This window comes from Poecilia formosa, unplaced genomic scaffold (assembly GCF_000485575.1).
Source record: "Poecilia formosa unplaced genomic scaffold, Poecilia_formosa-5.1.2 Scaffold685, whole genome shotgun sequence".
Lineage (NCBI taxonomy): Eukaryota > Metazoa > Chordata > Actinopteri > Cyprinodontiformes > Poeciliidae > Poecilia > Poecilia formosa.
Window position 1 is genome coordinate 4,123 of NW_006800624.1, and position 16,519 is coordinate 20,641.

The following is a 16,519-nucleotide window of genomic DNA, read 5'->3' on the forward strand; positions in this document are numbered from 1 at the left end:
GGACACAAATTTGATAATTCTACGATTAATATAGTTAATCGGCATGTGAAAATAGTGGATTGATAAGTTTGAATAACATCTTAAAGAGCTTTAAGTGAGGCCTGCAGGAGAGATTGTTATCAGGGACGAACCACGCCATAAATGAACTCTGTCTCAAGCTAGCAGGCAGCGGAGGAGTCATGTCAAGTTATCACCCACAAGGAGAGGAAAACACTAAAAACTTAAGGAAAAATAACTAACAACACATAATACTTTCAATAATTGCAATTTAATTAGTAGAACACCATTTAGTTAAAATTAGCTTGTAGTCTTATATTAACAGCCCTAGTAGTGTCTAACTCAGGCTAAACTGTAACATCAGTTAGTCAAACATATAATCAAAACTAGTAGAACATTAATTAGAAAATGTATGGAATGAAATGTGTTTGTATTGAAAATGTTCAGGTATACTATATAAGTGTGTTAATTCTTAAAATTTGCGTTTTGATCTAATCTAATAGGTTGAAGAGGAGGTTTGAACCACTCTGCCCCACCAGGCTCTACACTCTAAAACGAAAATATATATTTTTTAAATTTAATAATGCAGATTATTTTTTTTTACATTTTTTTTTAACAAATTTATTAAGTATGTTTAAGATAATGGGTTTTAAGTTAGTCTTACTCAAATCATTTAGTTTACTTCAAAAAATGGACTGAACTTTTCCAATCATTTTGACCACTCAATGCACTTTACACTAGAATCAAATTCACCCATTCTCATTCACAAATTTATACATCGATATCCACATTAACCTGTGGCAGGAAGAAGCTGGAATCAAACCTACAACCTTCCGATCACAAGATGACTTCACTACCCACAGAGCCACGGTCGCTTACCAGGTGAGTCATGGTGTTTTAAATGTTTATTAGAAGAAAATAAATGATTTGAGTAAGTGACTTAAATCTGTTATCTTAAATTTGTTAAATAAAATTAACAAATTGAGTTGGATGATTATAATATGTTGAATTGGTTAAACTTAATAAATTAAGTTGGATAAACTTAATGTGTTTTTTGGATGAATTTCTTGGCGGGGTAATAAAACTCAAGATAACTTTCCGGTGAACTCTGGTAAAAATAAGAATCTTTTGTTCAACTGAAAAACTGGGAGAGAATCCAGATTTCAAAGTGGCAAGAGAAAAGCTTGTTGTAAAATGGCCTTTGGTCTCCTTTGTCTAGAGAAAGAAATGTCATAGCTCTGACTTTAAACAGATCTCAAAAGGTAATGAAACAAACCCTCTTAATAATTTGAAACTGTTTACAGCAATAAAGTAAAGTAACACTTTTGAAAGTGTTAAAAGATTGGCACCCTTTTTTTTTTTTTTTGTTAAATTAACATTGGTCTATCATACTGAAATGGGTTTAAGAAAAGTTAAACTTTCCATTTCTGTGTATTGCTTTCAATATTTTCCACTGGATTTGATTGATGTTGGCACCTTGTGGGTTAATTATTTACATTTTTAACACCCCATTGTGATCAACACTGATGTTACTTTTAATATATTTTAACACTAACACCGTTATAATTTTACTGTGACACTCTGTAATGTTGAATTTAACACCAGCTGACTTGGACACATATAGACACTTTTGGGTGTTAATTCAACACTGGCATTTTTACTGTGTGCGTAGCTCCACACAGCAGCAGCAGGTCTCCTTCACAGGTGTAAACCCAGCGCGAGTGTCGTAGCGCTCATGTTGCGTTTAAAGGCGGCTCGGAAAAACAGGTTACGACATGTTAACATCGGATTAAACAGTTTTAACTGCTGATAAAAGTGATATCAGCAGATATGGGAAGTGCGGAAGACCATACTATATCAAATTGACATAGGAATAACAGAGAGTTGAAATAGGAAAAGCAATTTAAATAGTTAAAAGCCAATTCATATGTTCTTATTTTGATAGTTAAGTACAAAAGGTCTCAGAAAAGGGGTCACGGTATTGCATTTAAAGCACTAACTAAAAAGATAAGATGGTAAAAGCTGTTTATGAATTAATTTATTCATGTAATAGAATCCATAATGCTAAATGGAGCTTGTTAAAAAATTAATTGGCTTAAAGCAGTGTTTCCACCTTTTTTGGGCCAGCGCCAACCTATTATCTGGGTCCCTTATCGCCCCCTTCAAAGAAGACGTCGGATACTTGCACTGAATATTAAGAGAGAATCAGAAAGGATGTCTAGTGAGGGGAGAATTTTTATTTTAATTTTGTATTTCTCCTTTTTTACCTAAAAAAAACATTTATTTTTCTAATAGTAAGGGTAACTTTGTTTTGTTACTGTCCCATTATTTCTAAGCAAAAATGTAGATTGTCATGTATGATGATTGGTGAAATTCTATCTTAAGTCTTTTGGATCCATTGAACCTATAAAGCTTAAATATGAAAAAAAGTATTGGTCGATATTGATATCGGCGGTACCAGCCCTGCATTTTCTTGGTATCGGATTGATATTAAAATTCCTCTACCCTCCTAAGGGGGGTGGGATCTTGTGCATGTGACGTCACGCTGCAACGGTTCCTTATGGTACTCAAGTGTCAGAGTTGACACGAGGGACCGCAAGAGAGAAGCTGTGGGGAAGGGTGGTGGGATGGAGGGATATATGAGGCTGAATCCTAAATGGAACCTGCGGTTAGAAGGAACTTTGTTATCACAAAGCAGTGCCTTGTGAGAGCAAGCAATTAGGCAACCCTGAATTAGCCGTGTGGAGCATTGATGGTAATTACCATTGCAGTTTGCACATGAAACTAGGATGGATAAAGATGATGACACTAGTGGTGAAAAAAACAACAACTTTGGCTTATTCACTGGTCAAGTGGAAGCTGACAACAGATGTTTTCTGAGAAGTTGTTATTGTCTTTTTGAACTCATGAACCATTGTCCAAGGTCACACAGCTGCTGTGTGGGAGATGTGAAAAGACTGTCTTCTTTGTTAAGCTGATGGGAAATCCCAGGCTTACTTAAATGTTGTATATTAAAGAGTGATGTAGTTATTTCTTTCTTTACTCATGGGTTTGCCGAGAGTCTCGAACGCTCATTCTTTTCTTTGCCCCTTGAATAAAATAATGTCAGAATGCATTCTGTGTTATTCTTGATTCATTAACTGGAACAGGGTCTCATATCAAAATAAGATTAATTCATTTATCTCCTTATCACACTTTAGCTGAGATGAAATAAACATAACTGACCTGAAGTCCAGACGAACTTTGGTTCACTGTAATCAGTCAAATACTCTGGGTTTCCTTTTCCAGCTCTACATGTAAATCCTGCTGTGTGTTTCTGTCCATCAATCCTAAATGAGTTCTCTACAGTCCCACTGATGCTACCAGGCAGTGGATCATATCTGTAGTAATTTGTTGAGAAATCAGGAACAGCTTTATACCAGTAGAACCTCCATCCTGCAGATGAAGGTTTAACCTCACAGCTCAGAGTCACTGAGGCTCCAGGATTCAGCCATGATGGAGACACAGTGAGGATGGAATCTGGTGCATCTGTTAGACCAAGAATTGGTTTAATAAGTTTAATATGTCAAAATATCTTCAAATAAATTATAACTCCATGTGTAGAATAGATTTTTTTTTGCTGTTTTCCACACAACAGTTTAACTATTCTGCTAGAAACATTCACTGATGGTCCTTATTAAAAGAAGAGATACATTAAAGAATTGAACCAAATCTATTGGCTTCATTTTAAATAACTCTGTAACATAACTTACCATTTATACTGATGTTAACTGCATTGCTGAACTCTCCTGATTCAGATTCACACCAGAACACTGCTTCATGGTACCAGTAACTCTTAATGGTACATGAGGATCCAGTCATTTCCCATGAGTTGGAGCAATCTGACAACTGGCGACCCGAGGTCATTTTATCATATTCATCCCAAAAACTGCTCAACCCATCATAGTTTTCTCCATACTCCTTCACTCTCCACTCAGTAGAGTTTCCTCCACAGTTCAGTGTCACAGACTCAGTGGTGAAGTGTTGCTCTCTGTCAGGACTCACTGAGAGAGATGCTGCTGGATGAGGATCTGAAGAACAACATGGAGGAAATAATCAACATAAGCAAGACAATTCTGGTTAATCCCTAAAAATTTCTTCATTTGTTGTTAAAGACTTGCTACAATTGTCTTAAATAGAGTCATTGCTTTTCTTTGCATTTTTATCACTGAATTACAATTTTTAGTTTGGTTGTTTAGTAGTCAGCTGATATCCAGATTACTACTGGACTTGTTCTAAAGGTTCTGAGTATAATCCCTCACATTCCATCATGACCTGTATAAAGACATAATAAAGTAATCCCAGGTGGATCTCCAGGAGGGAAATGGGGTGCAACGTTTAGGGTTTAATGAGTCCATTCATCGCTTGCAGTCCACTTTTAATGGACTTGAAAGTCCATTAAAATGCCAACTTTGTATAATTTTGTAAATTATGATAATTTAATGCAAAGTTGGCACTTTTAGTGGACTTTCAATGCAACTTTTAGAGAAACTTGTCATTATTTACCAAATGAGACTTCATGACAACTGTCATAAACATTCATAAAGACTCCTTTGTGTTCATGACAGGTGTTATGTCATGTTTATGACAGTATCATGTCAGTCTTATGCACACCCCTTCAAATAAAGTGTTACCAACAATTTTGATAACTTTTGATCTTCAGTGCCTTAAGACTCTAAGTGATTTTGAAGTCTGTATGTGAAAAGCTGTGGGACAAGTTTTCTCAGATGAATGTTTAAAAAAGACAAAATGGTGGCTTTGATCCTAAATGGCCGACATCCTGTTGGATTTGGACTATGGGTTCAAGAGGCTTTTTTAAAGATCCTGTGAAATCCCATATGTGTGCTGAATTTCATAATTGTCAAAGCGTGGTTTGGGATTGTGGGGGAATTTGGCTACATGTAACAAAGAGACGAGGACGACCTCAGAGATGAAAAGCTAAGATGGAGACTGAGGCAGGCAGAGGTGATGTTATTGTCTGTAGTGAGACGTTGAAGAGGAGCTGGCAGGACGGGCTGCGTCCAGGATGAGAGAGAGTTTTATTACCCAAGTGATCATATTTATCTGTTTTAATATTAATAATTAATCATTTCAATTTGGACAGCCTTTCCTTCCACTTTGTCTTTTAAACATAGAATTATTGTTGCATGTATGACTTAAATGTGAATAGTCTAATTAAAGGAATAGTAACTTTTGGTCTGTCTGTGTCGTTCTGATTCATCTTTTAACTACTTAGTTATCATTTTTAAAACTTGTCTTTCCTCCACAGCTGTTTGTTTGCATCTTTTTACAAATGTGATTTTAAATTATATGAGGCAATGTTTTTGTTTTTTGTTTTTTTGTTTGTTTGGCTTAGACTGTGGAAAAAAGTGAAACTGCCATGTTGAGGTGTTGAAGTGGATCCACAAGCAGCAGGCAGAAGGTGTTGTTGAGTTGATTATTTAATAAATGAAAAATCCAACTTACTAGAAGATACAAAATGTAGGGAACAAAAATCCAAATAATCCAACTGGAGAAAAAGTAAGATGACGCAATGAGTGGCTGAAACAAACAGGCTAAATACTCAGAGGAAGAGAGAGAACAATAGACCAGGGCTGATGAACTAATTGATAACAGGTGTGTGTAGTTGGAGAGAGTTAAGGTAGATTGTGGGGGAGAGAGAGTTGCACAGGGAAGATTATACAGAGAGAGAGAGAAAACAGAGGAACAGGAAATAAATACGACACTAAAGAATCATGAGATCTAAAGTAAGAAAAAAAGAGAGAAGTAAACATAACTAGAAATGCTACAAGGGACTGACATACAGGAAGACTGGAACGAGACGGGTCTAACCAAAAGAAGTAACATCAAATAATGAACTTGAACGATCAAGAAGGGTTAAACAAAAGTGAGCTAGAAAACGACTGAACAAAGTAAAAGAGGAACAGAAATAAAACCAATCGATGAACACAGAGAGAAACATAAAACCACCAAAATCTGCTGTGTTACAGCAGATAAAATTAAATCACATACAAGTTTGATTATGCATGGTGTTTATTTACAATTTTGTTTTTAATAAATCTGAAATATCTCTGAAGAGGACACTGTGAGCATTTGATCTTTGAGACCCGACTTCAAAGATTGATAATAATTATGGATGGATAAAGTAGCTGAACACATGAACAACGATGGGACAAGAACAGAACTGACCTGCAGACCAGATGAACTTTGGTTCACTGAATTCAGTGAAATCCTTTGGGTTTCCTCCTTTAGCTCTACATGCAAATCCTGCTGTGTGTTTCTGTCCATGAATGATGAAGGAGTTCTCTACGGTCCCATTGATGCTACCAGGCAGTGGATCATATCTGTAGTAATTCGGTGATAAATCAGGAACAACTTTATACCAGTAGAACCTCCATCCTGTAGATCCATATTCAACCTCACAGCTCAGAGTCACTGAGGCTCCGGGATTCAGCCATGATGGAGACACAGTGAGGATGGAATCTAGAAATAGGAATTAATAATAAAACAAGGGGAAAACAAAATTAAATAGCAAATGTTACAAGTCACCTGGCTGTTGACTTAAACATATAATCACTTCTATTCTTGACAGTGATCCACTCAAATAANTAATTAATCATTTCAATTTGGACAGCCTTTCCTTCCACTTTGTCTTTTAAACATAGAATTATTGTTGCATGTATGACTTAAATGTGAATAGTCTAATTAAAGGAATAGTAACTTTTGGTCTGTCTGTGTCGTTCTGATTCATCTTTTAACTACTTAGTTATCATTTTTAAAACTTGTCTTTCCTCCACAGCTGTTTGTTTGCATCTTTTTACAAATGTGATTTTAAATTATATGAGGCAATGTTTTTGTTTTTTGTTTTTTTGTTTGTTTGGCTTAGACTGTGGAAAAAAAAGGAAACTGCCATGTTGAGGTGTTGAAGTGGATCCACAAGCAGCAGGCAGAAGGTGTTGTTGAGTTGATTATTTAATAAATGAAAAATCCAACTTACTAGAAGATACAAAATGTAGGGAACAAAAATCCAAATAATCCAACTGGAGAAAAAGTAAGATGACGCAATGAGTGGCTGAAACAAACAGGCTAAATACTCAGAGGAAGAGAGAGAACAATAGACCAGGGCTGATGAACTAATTGATAACAGGTGTGTGTAGTTGGAGAGAGTTAAGGTAGATTGTGGGGGAGAGAGAGTTGCACAGGGAAGATTATACAGAGAGAAAGAGAAATCAGAGGAACAGGAAATAAATACGACACTAAAGAATCATGAGATCTAAAGTAAGAAAAAAAGAGAGAAGTAAACATAACTAGAAATGCTACAAGGGACTGACATACAGGAAGACTGGAACGAGACGGGTCTAACCAAAAGAAGTAACATCAAATAATGAACTTGAACGATCAAGAAGGGTTAAACAAAAGTGAGCTAGAAAACGACTGAACAAAGTAAAAGAGGAACAGAAATAAAACCAATCGATGAACACAGAGAGAAACATAAAACCACCAAAATCTGCTGTGTTACAGCAGATAAAATTAAATCACATACAAGTTTGATTATGCATGGTGTTTATTTACAATTTTGTTTTTAATAAATCTGAAATATCTCTGAAGAGGACACTGTGAGCATTTGATCTTTGAGACCCGACTTCAAAGATTGATAATAATTATGGATGGATAAAGTAGCTGAACACATGAACAACGATGGGACAAGAACAGAACTGACCTGCAGACCAGATGAACTTTGGTTCACTGAATTCAGTGAAATCCTTTGGGTTTCCTCCTTTAGCTCTACATGCAAATCCTGCTGTGTGTTTCTGTCCATGAATGATGAAGGAGTTCTCTACGGTCCCATTGATGCTACCAGGCAGTGGATCATATCTGTAGTAATTCGGTGATAAATCAGGAACAACTTTATACCAGTAGAACCTCCATCCTGTAGATCCATATTCAACCTCACAGCTCAGAGTCACTGAGGCTCCGGGATTCAGCCATGATGGAGACACAGTGAGGATGGAATCTAGAAATAGGAATTAATAATAAAACAAGGGGAAAACAAAATTAAATAGCAAATGTTACAAGTCACCTGGCTGTTGACTTAAACATATAATCACTTCTATTCTTGACAGTGATCCACTCAAATAACTAGGATGCTAAACTTGCAGTAAAATTGTTTTCTTTTACTGATCAAATGATGGAAAGTAAAGGAATCTGAAACTTGGTGAGATCTGAATGATTAAATAAATGTTCAAAACCAAGAAGTTTCCATTTACCTTGAGAGTTTCCACAGCAGAGAAAACTGAGAACTGAAAAATGAACATTGATACATTTTTAGATCTGTTAGAAATGGGGAAATATCTGTATTTTCTTTCCTACTGTTTTTTATGCCAGTTTGAAGCTGAACTAAAACAGTGTGAAAATGGATGTTTACTCAGTTAATTTTTTTAAGTGAACACAACAAATGAATCCATCTCATCCTAATCTTCTCATTTCCAGCATTTTCCTAAATCTGCTACATTAAAACTCATTTACTCACTCAGGAAATCCAGCACACAGAGCAAAACGTGGTCCATCTTCACGTCCTACACTGGTGATGTGTCGCTCTGGTTTGGATGAGACAAACTGAAGCTGCAGCAGCTGAAGAGGAGCTGAGCATAAAACTCACTGCGCACTATTTACAGCTGTCCTGTTTCCGTTTCAGCCACTGCTGTGGTTTTTCAGCATACTATGACACTTGTTCCTCCAGCGCTTCATGTCCAATAGTTACAAATAAAATGTAACGATGGTAACATATTGGTGGAAAAATAAATAATTCAATGAAACACTTCATATATATTTAGTGACTCATTTGTTGTTCAAGGACAGTAAATAAACTTGATTGTTTTGCATGAACTCAACATTGAATTCATGTTGTGCGTTCATGTTATATCATGTAGCATACCTCATAATGATGAGATATGGTAGATGATATGTTTTCATGTGTATTTAAGCTCTGACTCCTACTCAACAGGTTATAACTGATTTAAAATCTAAATCTAATGTTTTTCTATTAGAGAAGGAACTTAAATATTCTTTATGTCTGTGTTCTCTCCAGTGTCTGCAATGTGAGCTACTAATGACAGAGAGTGCGTTCACACTGCAGCCTGAAGTGACTCAATTCCGATTTTTTTGACAAAATGCGACCTGTATCCAATCTTTTCATGGCAGTGTGAACAGCACAGGTCGGATTCTTTTTCGAATGTGACCCATAACCGATACGTATCCGATTCAAATGCGACCTAACGTCCAGGTCGCCTTCATCCGAACTGAACGTCACTGATTCTCAACAAATCTCACTATTATGCGTCCTGATACGCGCAAGTGGGAAGAAAAACAACAACCATGACGGATTATATGAGGATTAAGTTGTGCTGCTCCGGCCGGACAACAACTTGAAATATGTAAGCTAAGCTCCACCGTTAGCCTCCATGTTTACTTCCGCAAACACTGAGCACTTCTTTTTATGGCAGTTGGCAGAACACTTCGAACGCTGACGCTATTGCGCCCTCTACTGCGCATTCGGGACACTTTCAGGTCGTTTGCCCGTTTACACTGCAGAACACATACAGGTCGAATTTACTGTCAGTCTGAACTGTCCCGGCAAAAAAATCGGAATTGCCAAAAAATCGGAATTGAGTCACTTCAGGCTGCAGTGTGAACGCACCCAGAGTAGAAACAACATTTAGCTTGAATGTTGTTCATGTTTAAATGTTAAGTTCTAAATGAGGAGATTGTCTGTTAAAACATGTACAGAGTAAAATGATGTCAGCGTAGAGCAGGGTGTTTAGAGGAAGTGTTCCAGTTAAATACAGCTCTTTTTTTTCTTTCTTTTTTTAACCTTGTGACATATTTGTTATCTTTACTCAGAGTCGATCATTTTTCAGCTTTAGTTTGACTTTATTGAACATACTGTATTAAAAGAATAAACAAAGCTATTGTAGCAGCATAAATGGTGCGCTGCCACTTTAAGGCCAATTTCAGCTGCTGCATATAAGCAAGCCTTCACCTGTCATGAGGCTGCTTGCGTCGTGACGTCAACCGAATCTGCTTCCTTTGTTTGCACTGTTCTGGGTAAGCGTGGCTGTTTTATCGTTTGTCGCCTTTAATAATGGCTATTAATACTAATTGCTTTATCTGCTTAGCCTCCTTTGCTGCACCTCCAATATCTGGACCGATCTGTCCGTTCATTCATTTGCTGACAGGAAGGTAAGGGCTTAGCGTGGCTAAGTAACATCTACCCCATGTAAACAAAACCTTCACATAGCACTGCATCTAGGCGGATTTGGGGATCTGATTATTTGGCAGTGCAGTCATTTATCAGGTCACAGGTAAGCAGCTGCTGCAAGTTATGTTTTTGTTAGCAGTTGTATTAATAAATTCCTCTATTCTTTTTAGCCTTCTGACTCATCAGCATTGCACCTGGAGTGACACTCGCTGCTGTTTTGCCTACTTGTAAATTGTTTTAAAATGCTAATCTGCACTTTCCCTGGGGATAAAGTGCAACATTGTAGAGCTATTGTATCTGTTTTACTTGTATTTCATTTTTTTTTTTGTCTTTCTTTTAGGGACTGAGGCTTCTGTGGTGGTGGTGGTGACCCCTGGTGGCGGTGTCTTGTCTTGTGTGTTTTGTTGGAGCACCTTTTTCTTTCTTTGTTTGCCGTGTTTTGTAGTGTCCAGGGTGGTTCCCCTTTTTCTGCACTGGATGTTGCCCCTTCCCTCACTACTTCCCCCATCGGTAAGCCTCAGTTTCCTTTGAAATTTAGACATTTTATTATCTTGTCAAATGCATTCACTGTTTTAACCATTCAATTTCAGATGATTAGAAATTAAAGATATTTTGAAGTTTAATTTTTTGTAGAACCTTCTGAATCTTGTCTCATTTCCAGTAGAACTTACCTGTGTCCTTACTACATTATATTTTCCTGGATTTATTCCAGGTGGCGTTGTTGGTCATTGTAACCTTTAATATTTTATATTTGGGTTCATACAAAGAAAATCCACCCCCCAGGTTGCCACACTATGTATAAGCAAAAAATTAATTTAAAATAAAAGCAATCAAAACACTAACTCATTGAATGGTTTAGCAGCACAATACACTGAAGATCTGCTGGTGTCATAGCAACCTTCCAGGCCTCTTGGGTCTTCTGGTTCTGGTTCTGCTCTGCATCCCCAGAACCAAACATGGAGAAGCAGCATTCAGCTTCTATGCGCCACAAATCTGGAACAAACTTCCAGAAAACTGCAAGACGGAGCCTTTAAATCCAGACCATCCATAAGATACAATTAGTGTACTTCAAGTTACATCAAATATTGTAAAATAAAATTCTGTTTTTGACATTAATAGTTTGTCTTAACAGGTGGAAATCGACATTGCAAAGATTCCAGCACACCAGCATTAGGTGCGCTCTAAGCTCTAAGCTCTAAGCTTTATGCTTCCTGCTTCTGCAAGAGGGCTTATCAACAGAAGACGGACTTCTCTTTGCTTTGACACCTGTGTGCTACTTCAGTAAATTAAGCACATCCTTGTTTCTAAGAAGTGGACATAAACTAAGCTCTTGGTGTGAACATGAAGTGTCAGGCAGCATCTCTCACATTGGTTCCAGTAAAAAAATAAAATGAAATAAGTGCAAGCTTGTTCTAGCATATATAACAGTTGCTGGGTTTATAGTAAATTATTACACCTCCTCCCCCGTTACTGTTGAATTGTGGTTCAACAAAGTCATCTTAAAAAGCAAACTAATGAAACGGGCATGAACAAAAATCACGTTGTTTAAAAAAGACAAAATGGTGGCTCAATATACAAACCGATTTGACCAAAGGGACGAGTTTAAACAAGGTGTGTCCTCTAATTAGCATCCCAGGTGAGTCCAAGAGATATTTAAGATGGAGAGGTAATTAATATTCCAAAATAAGACGAAACTAAAATCCCAAATATCGTGACACTTTATGCATTTCACTCTTCCTGAAAACAGACACAGTTGATACATATGAGAGAGTCTGTGTTTATATGGACGTTATCACACACTTTGACTAGGACAGTTTCCATACTGTGGTGAGACTGGAAACCAGACTGGAAGGAGTCAAAGCGGTCGGTGATTAAGAAGCTATTTAACTCTCTAAACTGCTTTTTCAATAATTTTGCTGATGAATGGGAGGTCAGAGGTCGGCCTGTAGGTCGGCAGCAGTGATTTGTCAAGATTCTTGTTCTTTTTTTGTTTAATCAGTTTGATAACTGTTGGTTTTAAAGTCTGGGGAAAAACACCTGATGAAAGCGATGTTTTTACTATTCAGATCATTTGCAATGATAAGCAGGACTTTCTTAAAGAAAGTTGTAGGTAGGATATCAAGACAGCAGGAAATTGAACTTAATAGATGTATAATTTCTTCGAGGCCTTTATAGTTAAAAAGTTGGAATTGAGTCTTTTTTTCTGCATTTGTTACATTTGGGTCTAGCATTGGTACTAGATTTAGTGTGGATGTGCAGATTAATCATCTAATTTATTTTCTCTGCATAGGAGATGACAAACTCATTGAAGGTTGTTTGATTGCAGGTCAGGTGATAAAGTCACTAGAGGGTTTATCTTTAATATTAAAGACTTGTTTAAATCATTTCACAAGGGGTAGTTTTTTTTTTTTTTTTGGCTTTTGTCTCTCATATGTTTTCTTTAACACTTTGCTGTGTTCATTTATTTAAGTTTATTGGAGTAAATATTGTTTTGCCAATAGAATTATATGGCAGGTTTGGAGACATAATCCCTCACAAGATGTCAAGTTGAGTATTTGTATTTTAAAGCTGATTGGTCATCACTATAGAAACTCACAGATGAAACAAAGATGGATAAAGTAGATGTCTGAACACAGGAGCAACGATGAGACAGAAACAGAACTGACCTGCAGACCAGACGAACTTTGGTTCTCTGAAATACTTTGGGTTTTATCTTCCAGCTATACATACAAATCCTGCTGTTTGTTTCTGTCCATGAATGATGTAGGAGTTCTTCACAGTCCCACCATGACTGTCAGGCAGCAACTTAGATTTGTAGTACTGTGATAGATCAGGAACAGCTTTATACCAGTAGATCCTCCATCATGCAGATGAAGGTTTAACCTCACAGCTCAGAGTCACTGAGGCTCCAGGATTCAGCCATGATGGAGACACAGTGAGGACTGAATATGGTTCTGTTGGAAAGAGATTGAAAACAATAACAAATCAAGATATATTATGGGTCAATGCCCTGTTACGATAAACATGCAGATAAATATACATAAATATACACAGTAAAGAATTGACTGTAAAGCATAATGTTTTAGTAATATTTCAGTAAAATGGCAGAAAGAAAACGAACATCAAACTCAGTGAAATCCAGCTGATCAGAACTGAAAGAGGAAATAAAGATTAAAATTTAATTTACCTTTCCTTGTACCTTGAGTGTTTCCATAGCAGATGAGAACTAAAACACAGATTGGTAACACTTTATTTGATGGGGGATGAATAAGACTGTCATAACACTGTCATAAACATGACACAACACCTGTCATGAACATGAATAAGCCTTCATGAATATTTATGACTGTTGTCATAAAGCGTCATTCGGTAAATTATGACACTTTTAATACAAAGTTGACATTATTCAAAATGTCTTTGTTATGACAACTTGATATTAACCAGGAAATCATTGCTGTTTAAACTTTACCTTTAATAACATAAAGTTACCTAATTTTTAAAGTGCAATCAGTAATACTTTTATAACAAATTTATATCAGTAATGATTTCTTGGTTAATGTCAAGTTGTCATAACAAAGACATTTTGAATAATGTCAATTTTGTATTAAAAGTGTCATAATTTACCGAATGACGTTTTATGACAACAGTCATAAATATTCATGAAGGCTTATTGATGTTCATGACAGGTGTTATGTCATGTTAATGAAAGTGTCATGACAGTCTTATTCACCCCCCTTCAAATAAAGTGTTACCCACAGATTGTTACAATATTAGAACTGTTAGAGATTAGCAAATATATGCTCTTTCCTCAATTATGTTTATAGTCCACAGTTTAAATCTTAACAACAATCAGTACATTGATTTCTGCTCAGTTCATATTTCCAGTCAAACTGTCATGAAGTGCATTGGTGGTTGATGTTGGAGCCAAACGTAGAAACAGAGACGACAAATGGATTTGGAAATTTCTTGAAAAGAATTTTAAGAACAACTTACAAAAATTAATGGGAGCCAAGTCAAAAACACAAACCAAAACAAAACCATGGAAGGAGAAAAGCAGGGAGACACAGGGAAGTGACAGGAGTAGACAAGAGAATCTGGCAAGTAGAGACTGAGAATGAAGTGTGTTAAAACTGAGAAGGTTGAGAAGGGGAACAGGAAATGAATCTAACACTGCAGAATAACTACTAGACTAAAGAAACATAATTAAACTAAAGTGACAAAGGACAATAACTATAAACAAGAAATAAATAACTAGCAAAACTTAGACAAACTGACCTAAAGGAAAACAGGAACAAGACAAATCTGACCAAAATAAGAACACAAAATAATGAGACTAGAATCAAATCAAACTCAAAACAACTCAACAACCCAAGATCCTGACATGAACTCAAAGAATAAACCTCTTACATTCTAGTTTTGTCATTTCAAACATTTTTCTTCAGCAGCACCATAAATAGAAACTGATGTACTTACTGAATAAATGCAGCACACAGAGCAAAGTGTCGGCCATCTTCACATCCAGTATTGCTGATGTGTTGCTTTGTTTCAGAGAAACATTTCTACTTTGTAACAGTAGAAAGTTCTGTTGGGTCAGACTGAAAACGCAGCGACTGAGACACTGAGCATCAAACTGAACAGGAGGCAGTCTGATGACTATTTCAAGTTTTTCTGCTTCCTTTTCACACTGGTAGCCACCCTGAAGGTTTTCACAGGTTACTCAGTCTTTTAGTGTCTCATGTTCAACAGCGACAAATGAAAAGTTGGAAACGATTCACTGAATCTTTTGAAGCAATGGATCGGTAGAAATACTTTTTGTTTTAAGACAAGAAAGTTTGATCTTTTTTTATGAAATCAGCTTTTATTTCAAACTGTGTTCATGTCAGTAACAGTTGTTGCCATGAGGAACGTTACATGAAGAGAAGTTTCTGTTTGTAAAGTTGTGACAAATAAGAGAATCAAAAAAACTCTGTCATACTACTTTGTCTTCAGGACTGGTGGAAATGGACACTATACAGATGTCAAATACATCAGTAGTAGAGATATTCTAGGCTTCATCAACAGAACATTGACTATTAATGCTTTCACACCTCCTCCTCCAATAGCTGTTCACTAAAATGCATTCTTGTTTCCAGGAAGTAGACGTACACAAAGCCATCGGTGATAACATGAAGTTTCATATGACAATCTATGACACCATCTCTCACAATGGAGAGATGTAATCATGTGTATTAATTTTGCTAATGGCCAAAAGTGATACAAGCTCATTCTTGCACTTACAAAAACAGTTGCTATTTTATTTTATTATTTTTTAGAAATCCGCCCCTGAAACCAGCAACACATTTTGTAGTCAAACTACAAAACAGTTGTTTTTTTTTTTTATTCCTTATTCTTTATTTAGCAATTGGACTGCAGTGCATTACATTTTAAATCACAAGTAAACCTTCGTTAGATTGTAATTATTCTAAATGTAACTACTATCTTGTGTACTTTTGACTGGTGTGGTGAGCCTGTTTGTGGCTGCAGATCTTTTCTAATCTGGGTCGCCATCATCAAACCGCCACTCTGACTTAATGTTTAATGTCAAGCTCTAATTTTTATTGGTGCCTGTAGAAAAACCTGTATCAAGTAGGGAAGGTGTGATAAAAGGGAAGAAGTATGGCTGTAGCTTTGTTAGCTAGCAGTGGCTAATCTTTGGTCACTCCAATCCAACATTCAGCCGATATTTGACTTAAACTCCTTGTTGACTCAAAGGTGACATTAAAGAACTGTTCCTCTTCTGGTCTGCTCAAGTCAGCAAGTCGTGTCAGACTAAACATGTCACTGATCCAGTCGGATTTTTTACAATCCTGCACCAAAATGTTTCTGAAGGGCAGAAATAAGTGATTCCATGTTATGTTCAGTGAATTCACGTTATGGAAACATAACATGAATTCACTGTTAGAGGAACATTTGTGGGTCAGAATCAACTGCTTTCATTTTTCACAAAGATTTGGATTTCATCTCACAGTTCAAAGAGCTTTTTATTTTATTTACAACATATTTTCTGTACATTTCATTCTGGTCCATTAACACAGTAAATAACATCTGAACGCTGTAAAATCACAACTGAGTGTAGTTCATAATCTGACCACTAGATGGAAGCATAGATAGATAGATAGATAGATAGATAGATAGATAGATAGATAGATAGATAGATAGATAGATAGATAGATAGATAGATAGATA

At 36.4% G+C, this 16,519-nt stretch overlaps 1 protein-coding gene and 1 long non-coding RNA gene across 2 annotated transcripts in view; one reads left to right on the forward strand and one right to left on the reverse strand.

The window, feature by feature from the left end:
- LOC103130857 (uncharacterized) overlaps window positions 1-8,697 on the reverse strand; it is a gene marked incomplete at its 3' end in the record, with an annotated part of 12,738 nt that extends 4,041 nt beyond the window's left edge. Inside the window, exons 1-3 of the mRNA XM_016666228.1 lie at window positions 8,567-8,697; window positions 8,304-8,336; window positions 3,223-3,516 (exon numbers count right to left, since the gene is read on the reverse strand). Coding sequence (XP_016521714.1) covers window positions 3,223-3,516; window positions 8,304-8,336; window positions 8,567-8,603 — 364 coding nt within the window. The remainder of the gene's footprint in view (window positions 1-3,222; window positions 3,517-8,303; window positions 8,337-8,566) is intronic.
- Window positions 8,698-10,008: 1,311 nt separating this feature from the next.
- LOC107834606 (uncharacterized) lies at window positions 10,009-10,576 on the forward strand. The gene is made up of 4 exons (XR_001660409.1): window positions 10,009-10,140; window positions 10,212-10,275; window positions 10,346-10,397; window positions 10,465-10,576. It is a non-coding gene; the product is annotated as an uncharacterized LOC107834606 (long non-coding RNA).
- Window positions 10,577-16,519: the final 5,943 nt, after the last annotated feature.